We start from the raw sequence: 13,535 nt of genomic DNA, 5'->3' as shown, positions 1-13,535 counted from the left end.
CAGGAAGGAAAAGAAAGTCACAAATGTAACATTATTTTACATTACATTTTCCTTTAACAAAAGGAGTTAAGTGAATTTTATCAGTCTCAATACTCACCAGATCTTAACAAAAAAATTGTGATGTGCTGAAAAAGAAGATTCACTTTCTGAATTCAAAAGTCAACAGATATTCAAACTCATACATTTGTCTGTTATTTCCATTCACCACTCTCTAGTTCCAACAAGAAGACAGTGTCAATCACTAACAAATATTTTTGGGGGAAAAAAAATTCACTATATGTGCAGAGCTCTTACTTGCTACTTCAAAAAAAGCACAGTCTACGAAGCGACTCATGTTAACAATTCACTGGAGGTATAACTGATCATAAGTCAAATAAACCCTGGAGTCTGAAAAGTTTTCAAAGACTCACTCACTGCTTTAACTAGTGTCTTTAACTATCTGTCAGCTGATAGTCAACTATCAGCTGACAGATAGTCGACTTTCTGTGGCCACAAACTGACAAATCTAATGAAGTTATCTCGGGTCGTCCTAGCCGTCTTTCCTTCTGCTGCAAGATTATTTCATTGACTGACTGAGCTAAGCTCGAAAGCACTGTTGGGCCTGGGCAGGTTCAGGTCCAAAACCGTCCAAACAGGATCCCAGTCTTCTGACTTGCTGTTAATCATTGTCTGCTGTGTACAGTGGAAAAATTACTTAGTGAAACAAAATTATTATAAACAGGAAATCTTCCAGTATAAAAACACACTGTTCTCACGATAACAGTAATTATTATGCTAAAACACCTCCAGTTAACAGACATAAAGGTTGACTTATAATTCCTGTTGATCTATTTAATGGATATTTTCAGAAACGTAGGCATAACCTTGCCCTGTCAGAACACCTTAAACAAATACACATTAATTTTCTGTTGATTTATAAAAAAAAAAACATGTCTTACTGATAATACATCAGTCTTTGTATTTCCCAGATTTACGGCTGAAATCCACCGTCATTATTATTTCAAGTCTGTTTATATGACAACTCATTTTTGACTTTTTCCACAAACGTTTCTGTTTATTATTAGTATTTCACTGACAAAAGAAATGCTGATCCAGACAGCAACTATCACTGGATAAACATGATAAAAAGGGCTCTGCTGTGCAGTTCCTTTGTTTCAAAAAGTACTTTTTACAGTTTTCTTCTCACAATATGATGTGACGGGTTGGTTTGACATGAATGATAATATATGTAATCTACAAGATATGTGCAACGAAATGTGATTCTTTTTTTTTCCCCAGAGGTTTGCGGGTCATTTTCTCTTGAGGTTTTCCCTGCACGCCATTAGGACAGAGTTTTTGATTAAACAAGACAATCTCAGGTAGGCTGTAGCAATTAGTCATTCTGGCAGCTTGTAGATTTTAGTATTTTAATAATATAGTGAAAATAAAATACAGAAAATTGGTTTTGAAATATCCTAATGTTTAATGAATGGGTGATGCAGTGATCAGCAAAAAATGGGTACAGTAAAACTATGAAGGAAGGGGACGAAAATCCTGCTACTCCAAAACAGGTCTGTCTGGGACATGGCACAGTCCAATCAAACTGCTGTTACAGAGATGCAGATACTGTTATCACATAGAAGTAAAAGAAATGCAAGGGGAAAGAACAATTCCTCTTAGTTTTAGCTATGACCCACTGATCGAAGTTCAAAATGGAAGCACCACCACTTGTGCAGAGCCGGGCCTGATTGTGACTTCCACCTTTCTTAAATCTGGAGGGTGGACTGGTTTTTTTATGTATGCTTTTTTTCCTTTTTCAGTTGATTTTCAAATCTTCTTTAGAGTGCACTCATACAGCGTAGAGTTCATAGATCTTCTTGGCGCAGTACGCCAGGGCAGCCAGTGCTATCGTATTATGGAGTCTCTTTCTGTGGATATCATCCCTACGTACCAACACCACGGGCGTCGAGGAGGTGAGTGTATGCAGGGGCAGCCGTGAGAGTTTTTGGCTGTCGTACTCAACCTGGTACTTGCAGCAGGGGTCAAACTGCCAGGAAATCCCGTAGAGGGCAGCACAGGCCACACTGAGTGCGCCAGCAGGCAATGCCATGTAGCGCGAGTATTCAGCAGGCAGCGAAAGAGGCGTCAAGAGGCAAGCGGAGCCTGACAACACGGCCGTCTTGTGCAGGCAGTTGCCGACTGTAATCCAACGAGCCGTCTCGTCTCCGATGCGCGTGGGCTCTATAACAATGTATTTATACTGGGCCTCCAGTGCTTGTTCCAACTCATACTCAAACTGGTCCTGTGCATTTTCACCGTTGTAGATCTCATGCACAATGTAGCAGTCTGTAGCTGCCATCACTCCCCTGCACATGCAATGACAGGGGGTAGAGAAACATATTAGTGCACTGACATCCATGCATTAAAGAAATATTTTTTCCCTATTTTTGAGGAACACAAAATCTCTCAATTGATATTTTTTCCAGGCATATTATGATTATCCCTGAATAATGCTCTACAGGAGTATACCTGACCATTTTCGTTCAAACATCAACCTTTCTTCTCAATTTTGTACTAATGGTACTAAAATGGTAATGGTACTCTTACTTACAATTGAACTCGTATTAATCATAAACACATGTGCATATGCACATGTGTTACAAGACCGGCACTGTTACAAGACCGCCAAATGTGGACTAAAAGAGGTATCGCACCTTTTCTCCCATGAGGCATTCAGCTGCTACAACCTCTGACCTATGTATATTCTTGGCACACTACACTTTACTGTACCTATCACCAACACATCTTACATGTTCAGTTGTTATTTAGGAAAAGATAGGTTGCGGTGCAAATTTTCTGCAGGAAACTTTTGGGGACATACAAAAATAAAAATTAAGACAAAAACTATATGTCAAGTGCAATATTAAATACTGCTTTTCTCTGATGCACTTAAAAGTACAATGCAATCTTTTGAGTTGCTTTAAGTTTAAGTTTGGTTGTTTAATAATGCATTCTATCGACCACTCTATCGACCTTTTTTGTGTGATTATGAAAATGCAAATCATGTTTAAAGAAACAAAGAAAACAAATTAGAGAAATTATAAAGATACGTGTCAGATTCAGACATGTGGCCCGAGGCCTTAGAGTCCATGGTGACTTCGTAAAAGGTTAACCATAACGACTTCATCGATAACATGTCTATATTATTTCAAAAACATTGGGACGTTGAACAACACCGCTAGGAATGTGTGACATTATCAATTCATAATCCATTATCCAGTGGGGAACATACTGGAACTAAATGAAGGTTACATAGGTTAAGCTTAGTTGCTGTGACGGTACAAAGTTAGAGTCAACAGCTAAGTTAAACACCGCTCGAGTTTGAGCAGGGATCGAAAAACACAGCGGACAGCAGTACATGTTTTCTCAGGACTAAGTAGCCCCGGGAGCCGAAGTTAATAACAACAGTGTCTTCAACAACTCTTGTCCAAACTAACCTCCTTCCACACTGTGAATCGGTTTGTGTGAAATAACCAAAACATCACATGAGCCCCTCTTTTGGTTCACCGCTAACGTTAGCTAGATATACGTGTTAGCCCGCTAATGTTAGCAAACCTCTGGATAAAACTCAGACTTGTCGCATTGACATTTAGCTTCAAAAGTCCTCGCCGGGTATTCATGTCGGAATACATTGATAATGATACACCAAAAGCGATGTGTGATTATCAGAAATGTTCGCATAACGTAAGGATATGGAGTAACTGACCTCTCCCTGCTTACTGGGACACCGCGCCTCCTTCCCAGCGACGCCATGTTGGTGATACAACCGTGATTGCTGTTGACGTATGACGGCGTCGAGGCCGTCTGGGTAATGTAGTTTATTGGTGTAGATGACGCATTATATAGCCTCAAATATGAACTACGTTTCCCATAGCGCAATTATGATTAGATAACCTGTCTAAATGCTGAAGTTTTGGGCCCAACATCTAAATAAATACACGGGAGTGTTTATTATACGTTCGTTAAAAAGTACCACACATTAATTAATGTTTTAATTGTATCCCGAGTCTGATTGGTGTTTAACAACATAGAACATTCATGATGCTGTGTAACTACTTTCATAAAATTGCGCGGTCAGGGTACAAAATGTCATTTTGCTGCTTCGTAATATTTAATATTTAAGTGTAAGACATGGCTCAAGGCCATGTCAGACCTATATTTAGCTACCGTTACCTTTAACCGACTCTCAAGCATTGTAATACAGTATATGTATCATATGTATCCACTGGGTGGCGACAATGTAAGCTCTTTTAAAGACGGACCAGCAAAACATGACACATAGCACGTACATCTCATTCAATGTTTTTAATTGTTTGTGAGTATATTTTCTTGTTTATGGCGCTCAAAAATTTAGGTTTATTGGGTAATTGAGGAGAAAATTAAAAGTGACCAAAATGGCTTTCGGTCATTAAAATTCTTGTCGCAAGAAGAAGGTTTTATGAGTGATTTTATTTTTTTTATTTTACAATTCTGAATGGTTTCTTTTCCTGGATAAGTTTTAGGATTTATTTTTAGTTAGTTTTTTATCTTCTTCTGGGAAACCGTTTGCAATCTTCTGGCTAATTATTTAGATGTTATGATTAATTATTTGAAAAATAGTTTAATGTATCAATATTTCTTGCATTGTTTTCTTGAAGTTAGCGTTTAATATTTTTTTCCTGACTATCCAATTTCTTTTCCAAATGGTAGTAATTGTCGTAGTTTTAACATTCTTTTTATTTTAATGCATTTCTGACCACATATGTTGAATAAAGACATAACCATGCAATGATTATATGATTTATTCATTTCACAACAAGAATGCACAAGAAATTTGCAAATACAAAACAACAAAATAAGAAGCAGTGGATTCAAAACAAAACCACCTGACCCCGTGCTAATAATATATATATATATATATATATATATATTAAAAAAAACATTAGAAAATGAACCAAAACATAAGAGAAGAAAATAATAAGAAATAATACAATGTATAACTGAACACACAAATAAACCTGTGCCACCTGTAGTTTCATGGAGTCAGTATTTTCCTACAGTATCCTTGAGATAGTTTTAAAGGCTACATTAAACCACACACTGTGTCGGTCCTGGCAGTGTGCGATTAGTCATTGAAAGTATTTATCACCTCAACACTTGTGATTGTCAAGAACAATCCTGGAACTGCACCGTTACAAGTTTCCCTCCTGATTTATCATGTATTTGTGTAACATTTAACACATACAAAAGATAAAATGGTTGTGCTTTCAGAGCTTAGCCTCCTCTGTTTGTGTTCTTTGGTTTAAAAGTGCCTGAAACTTTGAACTTTCACTTCAACAGTTAACAGTATGTTTCTGTTACTGTTACCCACACAAATCTACAAAATAGAAAAATAAATTGTTTTTTTGTTTTTTATTTGACCAAAACCTACCAAAACTCTGTATATGCACACTTCCAGTTGCATATAAAAGAAACATTATGTTAGTTGACTACGTACTATTTTTATACCTAAATCATAATAAACACAAACCGGAAATTTGCCATGACTGGAAAACATATTAAAGTTATAGTTAAACCAAAATGGAAATTCTAAAACGTATCGTCATCATCAGAGTGTCAGTGATGCCATGACCTCATTTATCCAGTCCACTCTCAAGAAAGAAACCTGGGTCGCCCATCTTGTAGTGTTGTTTACAACCAGCTGATTGACAGAACAGAACATCTGTCAACATTCATCTCAAACACCTTCTCATCACACACCCTTCACAGTGCTTGGTTTCTATCCGAGGTTAGATTCTTTCGGTTGGTGCATTAAATCACATCCAGCGGACGTACACTGTTTGTAATGAACATATCCCTGCAGACCAATCACAGGTCCAGGGTTGAGTCTGCAGATCCAACAAAATCATTGGTCTGTGGTTTCACTCGTGGTTGTCCGTGACTGGAAGGTCCTTTCAGTGTTCACCAGCCTGTGACCTCAAAACAAGATGTTGCTGAGGTTGCTGCTGCCACCTCACAGTTTATTTTTTTAATTTCCTACATGACTCTTCTCTCTCTGAGTGATGTGGTGTCATTGGTATATGTGTTCAAAGTACTGAGGCTGAGGATTCTCTTTTACGTATTTCTGAATGTACCAGCAGGTCAAGTGCGCTTTTAGATCTTCTTCTACCACAAAATCCATGGCTGCCTGTTATCACACAAGCAAATAACAAGAAGAACAAATTTAAATTCAATAAAACATTTTGGTAACAATGTGAACTGAACCTTTAACTGGAAAGTTATGCAGGTATTTTCCCAAAAATACATCAAATACGATAGGTAGGAGTACTCACCTTTGCTAGGTGTTTGGCAATGCCTCTTCCTCTGTAGGCATCTGGAACTTCAGTGTGTTGCAAGTCCACAGTTTTTTTCCCAACGTATTCATAAAGAAGAACTGCACGGTCATGTGACCCTAAGGGCAGACAAAGAGTTTGAGAGTTTGTCTCCAAACCATTGAATGTCCTATGTTTTACAAACACCACACAATGGTGTGATAAAGTGATAAAATCCCATTTTTATAAAAATGGAAGACAGAATGCAGGGCTGGATATCAAACTTAACTTGGACCACCCAGGTTATTTAGTCTACTTTAAACAGCACTTTTCAATTTGCGTAAACATATCACATGTTGTCCAAACAGGTACAAACAAGTGCTTGAATGTAGCTGGGTGGGGAGACAGAGAATGATAAAGATCTTCCTCCACTGCACTGTCTCGAGAAACCATGTAAAGTATGTTGTTCTAATAGAAATACTGACATATGACGCCACACAGCAGACTGTCAACAATTAGCATAGGAAACAGACTGAAAGTTCACAGTCTCCATGTTTGGCTTTAATGCTTGCTGTCATTGTTTCTTTACACATTGAGGTAGCCACTGGGAACTATTCTCTTTATCAGTCTCATTTATTCCCCAGAATTGGGAATTGAGCCTAAGATACAGATCTATTATTAGAAATGGAGCAGTACACCCGCCTAACTTCCTTAAGTTCTACAATTGTTTTTTTTGCGAATTAAGTTAATTTCTCCCCTTTTTCTTATTTATGCACACCCACAATTTTGTAGTAAAATGTGTACAAACCTAACTCTAGTCATTACCCAAGAGCTTGGCCAAATGGCTCAACAGTGCCCCCTGTATTACTGTTGTTATTTTAAGAACATTTGTTGAAACAATTTTTTAACAACATAGTGTTTGATTAAATACTATACCGAACACACAACCCATTATTACACTGTCCTAAAACAGTTAACCAAGTCAGCTCGTCTTATTTACAAATATGCGGCTGTATTTAGCGGAGACTGAAAAAAAAGGTGTTTTTGACAAAGCAGTCTATGCAGTGATGTTTTGTTCTGTTCATCGTTGGGTAGAAGATGCAGAGAACAGGGCAATATGGAAATCAATGATTCGCTGTGGCAACCCCTGAAAAAAGGTCAAAGCCGAAAGAAAAAGAAGTCTATAAAACTGTTTTTTCACCGTAGATTGATGAAATGTGTAAATGTGACTAAAGATACGAGATGGTGTGAATGTTATCGGAGAGAAAACAAGTTGTTTGTAGAAGTTAATTCAAGGAAGTGAGATTTTGTGATCGAGTTTTGAAGTATGTTCAGCTCCTGACATTGAAACCATTGTCCCATCTTGACAATGACAGTTTGACCAGGATTAGTAGAACCACGTATGTCACAGTTAAAGAAAAAAAGAACAGCCCCCAGGTCTACGATGTCAGTCTCAGAGAATGAGAAAGAGCAGTTCTGGATTAGCATTTAGCCAGCTCCATGCTACTGTTTACATGTTGAACTCACCGTTGAGTCTGATGACGAACTGTCGTCGTTTCTTATCGTGTTCAACCTGGATCTGAGAGTTGTCCACGACCTGTGTTGCCTGCGCCATAACGACGTTCGTGTAAACGCTAAAAATAAGTTACTGGTGCGATACAAAACCAAAAAGTGTTAGCAAAAGCTAACGTGATGTCGCCAACGGCAAAGAAAAAAAAGACTACACTCCAGCCGAGGAAAATCAGCTGTGGTGTCACGTGACACCGGGCCAATCAGCGCTGGGGTTGCTCGATTGAAGTGGGGAGTGATGTCATTACGTAGTTATATTATTCGGACTTTTTTACGCACCTTATTCCGTGAGATCAGTGATACCCGTGATATCAGGTCTATGATAGTTATATGAAACGACATTAAATTAAACTTTAAGTTAATATAATACAATATAAAATATTTGAAACAACGTTAATTTTTGGGGGTATTTAGGTATTCTGTTTCCTTGGTATCATATTTCAACTTCTTACTTACTAATTTTCTATTAGACTAATGGTCCTCTAAATTAAACCAGTCGTCGTGGTAAAATAGTTATTTTAAAAACGGTTTATTACTGTCAATTTCTGCCATTAATGTTTAGGCATTTACAATATTTTTGTGTACAGGAACTTGACCAAATGAAGCTGCTGAATTTTGATTCTTCATCGTTTGGCTGGATTATACTAATAGAATATCATATAGATGCAAATGCAATTTAATCATCTGGCATATATTTGTTTAAAGCTCTTTTTTATAATGACTGCTTTTTACACAAAACACAAAATGGTGTTTCCTGTTTGTAAATAGTCACTTTTTGAGACATTTAAATGTGTTAAGCATCATCTAGAAACTTGTAAAATGTTTAGTTTGGTCTCTACCAACTGGACTACACAATAAGCACAAAAACTCTGTGTGGGAACACAATTAGTTCAGTTTTTATAAATGATGAACAGTATATATGATATCTTTATCTACTGTACATCTATTGCATTCAGTTTTTTAGGACAATTGCAGTTCATTTTCAGTGTTGGTGTTACAGCAGGCGAACACTGTAGCTGCAGCTGTAGGATTATCTCAGGTCACGGTCTCGGTGTCATGTGCCACTGGCTGTTGTAGATGGTGCTGATACCACAAGAACATGGACACAGCTGTTAAAAGCCAGCGCTGAATTAAACCAAAAACAGACAAAAAAGAAATTGTATGTACGTTGCAGTATAACAGCAAAAATGGCAAGGATCAGTGTCCACTAACTTCAGGTTTAAATAGGCAATTTTACTGTCAAATTACAATGGTTTTATAACTTTTATAAGAAAAGAACTTTTATTAAGAAAACATGACTGGTTCTAGTATTATTTATTTAAAGTCTTCACAATACTCTGCTCTGCCTTGTCAAAGCAGGAAAGAGATCCAGTTACTGCATAAAGAGCTGGAGGTGTTGTCCTTTCAGCACATCCAGAAATGTCTGGAAAACTCACAGCTCAGGGTCAAGAGCTGCAGACTGAGAGAAAAGCCCTGGATCAGTACCAAACCGAAAACCAGGAGCTAAAAAAGAAACAGGTAAAACATTTGAAAATTAAACTGCTGTAAAGATTTTATAGTTTGAGCTACTACCACTGTTGATGATTTTATTAATAATAATTCTTTAATCTTTATATCACAGGCAATTCTGAAGGCAGGTGAGGCACAAATGCAGTGTCTGAGACAGGAGGCTGGTTCACTCAGGGAAGAGCTGAAGATCGCTCTGATGGTACCAAATAATCAAAATCTCAACTCAAAAGTTAAAGAATCAAAGAGGAACTTTGGAAAATCGTTTTAAGAAGAAGATGAAGAAGATGAAGACGTGATATAATAATGAGACTGATAAACCAATGAAAAGTTATCTTTTATCTTCTGCTGCTGTCAACTTCTTTTATTAACTTATAAAGACTCATTTTACGATATGTACTTTTATAAGCATCAGTGTCTTAGATTTGGCATCAGATGACCACTGGGTGGAGTAAGAGAATACTGACTTCTCCAGTCGACCAGTGCATCGTCACAGCTCACTTTAATAAGTTTATCATTGAGTACATTAAAGGTAAACAAAACTTTGTATATTTTTTCTGAACAGAAAAGTCGACAAACAATTACAAATTTCACACGTGCAACAATTTAAATTTTATCAGTGAATCAGTTTTTTAAAAATGTAAACACAGAGAAGTATTTAGCAATTTTGCTTTCAGATAAAATACAAGTTTAGACTCTTTTTTTCTCTTATTGTGGAGTGTTTTCATATGTATTTATATATTTTCTAAATGTTATCTCTGGTTGTGTATTTAAATGCGGATGATGTAAACACTGCCGCTGCTCTAGTGTGATGTTCGAACAGTAACATCCGAATGTGATAAGGCCAACTTCTGTCATAAAGAGAGGCTTCAAATATCCTTTTGAATTTTCTATGACAAATACACTGCAATACATTCAGCTGTCACATGAGGTGACTTTCAGCTTCTCTCATGACAACCATAACAACTTATTCAGGTGTGAATCCCCTGTAAAATGATAAATGAATGTTCCCAGTGTCCTCGCTCCCAAATAGGAATACTGCACCTCATAAAAATTCAACACCTTCTTTCACAACGTGTAACTCCGGCTGAGGTCATCTGAGTTGACGCAACCCTCTATGAGTGATGCTAACAGGCTTGGACCCATAGCCTCAACACGTCACATGTCATACTGTCTGGTTTTCAAGGAAAACAACTTGGCCAAACAACACAGACTCTTTCGCCCAAAAGTATTGGGCGTGGAAACTACATTTGGCTTAATTCAAAGCCAAGTTCAACGCAGTGCTATAATGTAGCAGAAGCTAAGCCGTTTCCCCAGCCTGAATTCAGCAAAGTAGTTTGACCCATATTTTTAGTTTTCCTCATTCTGAAAGCTCAGCAGGTATAAAAATGTCAACACAAACTCATGATACAAACTGTTGAATAACGTGTCAATTGATAAATTTGGTTTTCCGAGGTCTGGCGTCTCTTCGCAATGTTTTGTTTTGGGATTTTTTTACACACAGAACTCTCCTGACACCTTGGTTTTATTTTCTGCATTCCTCTGTGTGTGTGTGTGTGTGTGTGTGTGAGATGAAGCGCTTGTTTCCATGTGCACCTGCAGCATCGAGCTGCCCCAATAATGCGACCAGTCTTCATGAGTGATCAGTGGGCGATGTGAAAACACCAGCGCACAGGTGCACCTGCTCAGGCTGTAAAAATAAATGGCCCATTTAGTCAAGAAAAGATCAATTACACCAACCGGCTCGGGAGCTGCTCAGCCTGCTTCCCCAATTATACACTTCAGACTGGTTTGCACCAGAGCTGAAGGGACCACAACTGTGATGAACTCTCCCGTCACGTGAAACTTCTGTCGTTGGGATTTTTAAATCACTGCTCAGTACTAAATCAGATGCCGTGGCGTGTGACCCACATGCAACATGTTTGCACGACCCACAGGTCAGGTGTTGATGCAGCCTGTGTGTTCTCAGCTGATATCTGAAGTGAATGTAAGCCTAAACTAAATTTGGCTAACTCCTCTGTCTGCATGAGATCATCATTCACACAACTGACATTATGTTCTAATTACTAAGAGGCTTGTGAATGAGAATACTAACTCTCAGCGAAGCAGTTTGTTGTAATGTAACTGGTAAAAATTAACACAATTCCCCTGCAGACTTTCAAACTTACAGTCTGGTGACTACTGCTATTCCATATTTTACAATTAAAAAATATAAATCTAGCATTTTATTGACATCGTGGAATTTAATTAAAATGAGTGAAATGTATACAAAAATAATCTGTCTGAAAAGATCCAAAACATGCAGATTAAACTAAAATGACAAGTGAACCAAATATAATTACAAACTCAATCAAACACAAAATTTCATCTTAGATGAAATAAAGGTATTTCAAAATAGCATTGCCTTCATGGAGTGTTGTATACCGCATTGCCTGGACAAACAGGTTATACTGCATATTAAAAGAGAAATTGAGCTTTAGTTCCCAAGCTACAGAGACACAGGGAGCAGGAGCAGGAGCAGCAGGAAGCTGCTGAGAGCGAAGGAAACAGACGGTTACACCTGCTACGCTCCTGATCCTGGGTGTTCTGCCAGGAGCAGTTTCACTCATGTCAGACTGAGCAGACTAAGTAAACATCCTGTGCTGTGACACTACACGATATAATACTTGAAAATAATCAAGAGAGAATGTGTGCTGACGATTTGAAAGCTGATCAAACTGGTCAGAGTGGCTGGCTCTGACCTACTTCACACTGCTGCATCAGGGTCTGTCCTTAGATAACTCCCTGCATACAGCACGGGTCGGACTGCGGGGGGCGCTTGACTATCACACACCATCTCTTAAGCAAATACAATTTATCATCATTTATCTTTCAGGTCAAGAGGGACGTTTTTGCACCAAGAAAAAAGCAAATTAATGAGGAAGTAAAGGAGGAAATGAGAACAGTAAAGAGATCAAAGACTGGAAATTAGATTACGAAGGAACTTATGACGGGCTGCTAAGAGAACAATTGTGGCATCTATGGATTTCCTAAAGTGCATAAGATGGGTGCTCCTCTTAGACCCATAATCAGCAGCATCAATTCTGTCACTTACAACATGCTAAACATCTGTCTATTGTATTAGCACCACTGGTCGGGAACACACCACATCACATCAAAAATCCTCTGCACTTTGCTAACAAAGTTAAAGAACTCAAAGTGGAACCAGATGAGACAATGGTTTCATTTGACGTCACTTCACTTTTTACTTGCATTCCCACTTATGATGCCATCAAATTGACCAGAAAACACGTACTAAAAGACACAACTCTAGCTGACAGAACTGCCTTAACTCCAGACCAGATTTGCACACTCCTAGACCTCTGCTTAACCACCGCTCATTTCCAGTTCAATGGCAGTTTTTACAGGCAAAAACATGGATGTGCCACGGGGTCTCCAGTATCTCCCATTGTAGTCAACCTCTACATGGAGGAAGTAGAACAAAAGGCACTAGCCTCCAACAAAAAATACATTTCAACCCTCTCCCTGAAAACAAGATCACAGTTTCATTTCAAAGGACACCCAGCCAAAAGTGTCGCTCAGGTGAAACTATTACCTGGTGACTTTACATTCCACCCTCCTTTGAATAGGGTGTGTTTGACCACACCTCCATCCCCCCTTTCTGCAACGACCCTCGTTACAGGTATGTAGCCCCCTGAAGGCTAAATACCAGAATTTCCCAGTAGTCAGTCAGAACTGAAAAAGCCTGTTGGACGAGAGGCAAAACGTCTTAAAAAAAAAACCAACTTTGTCCAGTTGCTTTCAATGTAATTGTTTTTTGGATTATATGACCTGGAAGACTGAGAACCTACACAGACTTTTGTGGTAATGTGGCAGTGCGCAGCCAGGGTGACAGCCGATAGAAGAGAACATATTTACCCAGCAACACTTTCACTCTGACATTAAATGCCTGTCATAATAATAAAATTGGATCCGACACCACAGAGCCTCTAAGTCTCTATTTTACTCCTCAAAGTGTTCAATTGTGCCTTGTATCTCTTGACTGTGACATAAATCTGCATAGCCACTGTGATCATTTCCCAGTCTATTCTGGACTCTCCAATGAATATCAATCAGGAATCACAGAACTGG

The 13,535-nt window shown here is 38.3% G+C and overlaps 2 protein-coding genes and 1 long non-coding RNA gene across 4 annotated transcripts in view; 1 reads left to right on the top strand and 2 right to left on the bottom strand.

The window, feature by feature from the left end:
* LOC107989873 (uncharacterized) overlaps positions 1 to 12,296 on the top strand; it is a 13,817-nt gene extending 1,521 nt beyond the window's left edge. Inside the window, exon 2 of the long non-coding RNA XR_003052360.1 lies at positions 9,258 to 12,296. This is a non-coding gene — a long non-coding RNA (uncharacterized LOC107989873). The remainder of the gene's footprint in view (positions 1 to 9,257) is intronic.
* On the bottom strand, positions 1,031 to 3,863 carry tmem11 (transmembrane protein 11). Of its 2 annotated transcripts, none has more exons than XM_008329770.3 (2): positions 3,746 to 3,863; positions 1,031 to 2,345 (listed from the first exon to the last, which is right to left on the bottom strand). In XM_008329770.3, exons 1-2 carry the CDS (start codon positions 3,790 to 3,792, stop codon positions 1,829 to 1,831), a joined length of 564 nt encoding a protein of 187 aa, XP_008327992.1. In that variant the 5' UTR covers positions 3,793 to 3,863; the 3' UTR covers positions 1,031 to 1,828. The 2 variants fall into 2 exon arrangements, with proteins under 2 accessions (XP_008327992.1, XP_024920018.1); XM_025064250.1 differs by lacking the exon at positions 3,746 to 3,863 and adding an exon at positions 3,477 to 3,680.
* natd1 (protein NATD1) lies at positions 4,943 to 8,090 on the bottom strand. Its single transcript, XM_008329769.3, has 3 exons — positions 7,857 to 8,090; positions 6,351 to 6,469; positions 4,943 to 6,205 (listed from the first exon to the last, which is right to left on the bottom strand). The coding sequence occupies exons 1-3, from the start codon at positions 7,942 to 7,944 to the stop codon at positions 6,089 to 6,091; spliced, it is 324 nt and encodes a 107-aa protein (XP_008327991.1). The 5' UTR covers positions 7,945 to 8,090; the 3' UTR covers positions 4,943 to 6,088.
* Positions 12,297 to 13,535: the final 1,239 nt, after the last annotated feature.

This window comes from Cynoglossus semilaevis, chromosome 17 (genome assembly GCF_000523025.1).
Source record: "Cynoglossus semilaevis isolate Cse_v1.0 chromosome 17, Cse_v1.0, whole genome shotgun sequence".
NCBI lineage: Eukaryota > Metazoa > Chordata > Actinopteri > Pleuronectiformes > Cynoglossidae > Cynoglossus > Cynoglossus semilaevis.
This window is presented reverse-complemented; position numbering and strand designations above follow the sequence as displayed.